Below are 241 nucleotides of genomic sequence, written 5' to 3' on the forward strand. Positions count from 1 at the left end.
TCGCATACCATCTTCGTCCCACTTCCCGAAGAAATGGGCTCGCTGCAGCACCTTCAGAAGGAAGATGGACATGAGGGTCCGCTTGAAGTGATCCGAGGGAGTTCGGTGCTCCTCGAGTCCCACCAAGTGGTAGACGCTGAGGTAGTCGTCGGGACGGTGCGGGGAGGACGCTGAGGGCAGCTGCGGTGGTTCCTGCAGGCGATGACGCAACTGGGGAAAGTAAATGGAAAGTAAGTTCTAA

At 57.3% G+C, this 241-nt stretch overlaps 1 protein-coding gene across 1 annotated transcript in view; it reads right to left on the bottom strand.

Annotated features, from left to right (window-relative positions):
* Positions 1-241, bottom strand: part of LOC119586987 (SET and MYND domain-containing protein 4-like) — a gene marked incomplete at its 3' end in the record, with an annotated part of 7425 nt that overhangs the window by 889 nt on the left and 6295 nt on the right. Inside the window, 1 exon segment of the mRNA XM_037935729.1 lies at positions 9-210. Coding sequence (XP_037791657.1) covers positions 9-210 — 202 coding nt within the window.

The sequence above is a fragment of the Penaeus monodon genome, chromosome 22 (genome assembly GCF_015228065.2).
Source record: "Penaeus monodon isolate SGIC_2016 chromosome 22, NSTDA_Pmon_1, whole genome shotgun sequence".
NCBI classification, from domain to species: Eukaryota; Metazoa; Arthropoda; class Malacostraca; order Decapoda; family Penaeidae; genus Penaeus; species Penaeus monodon.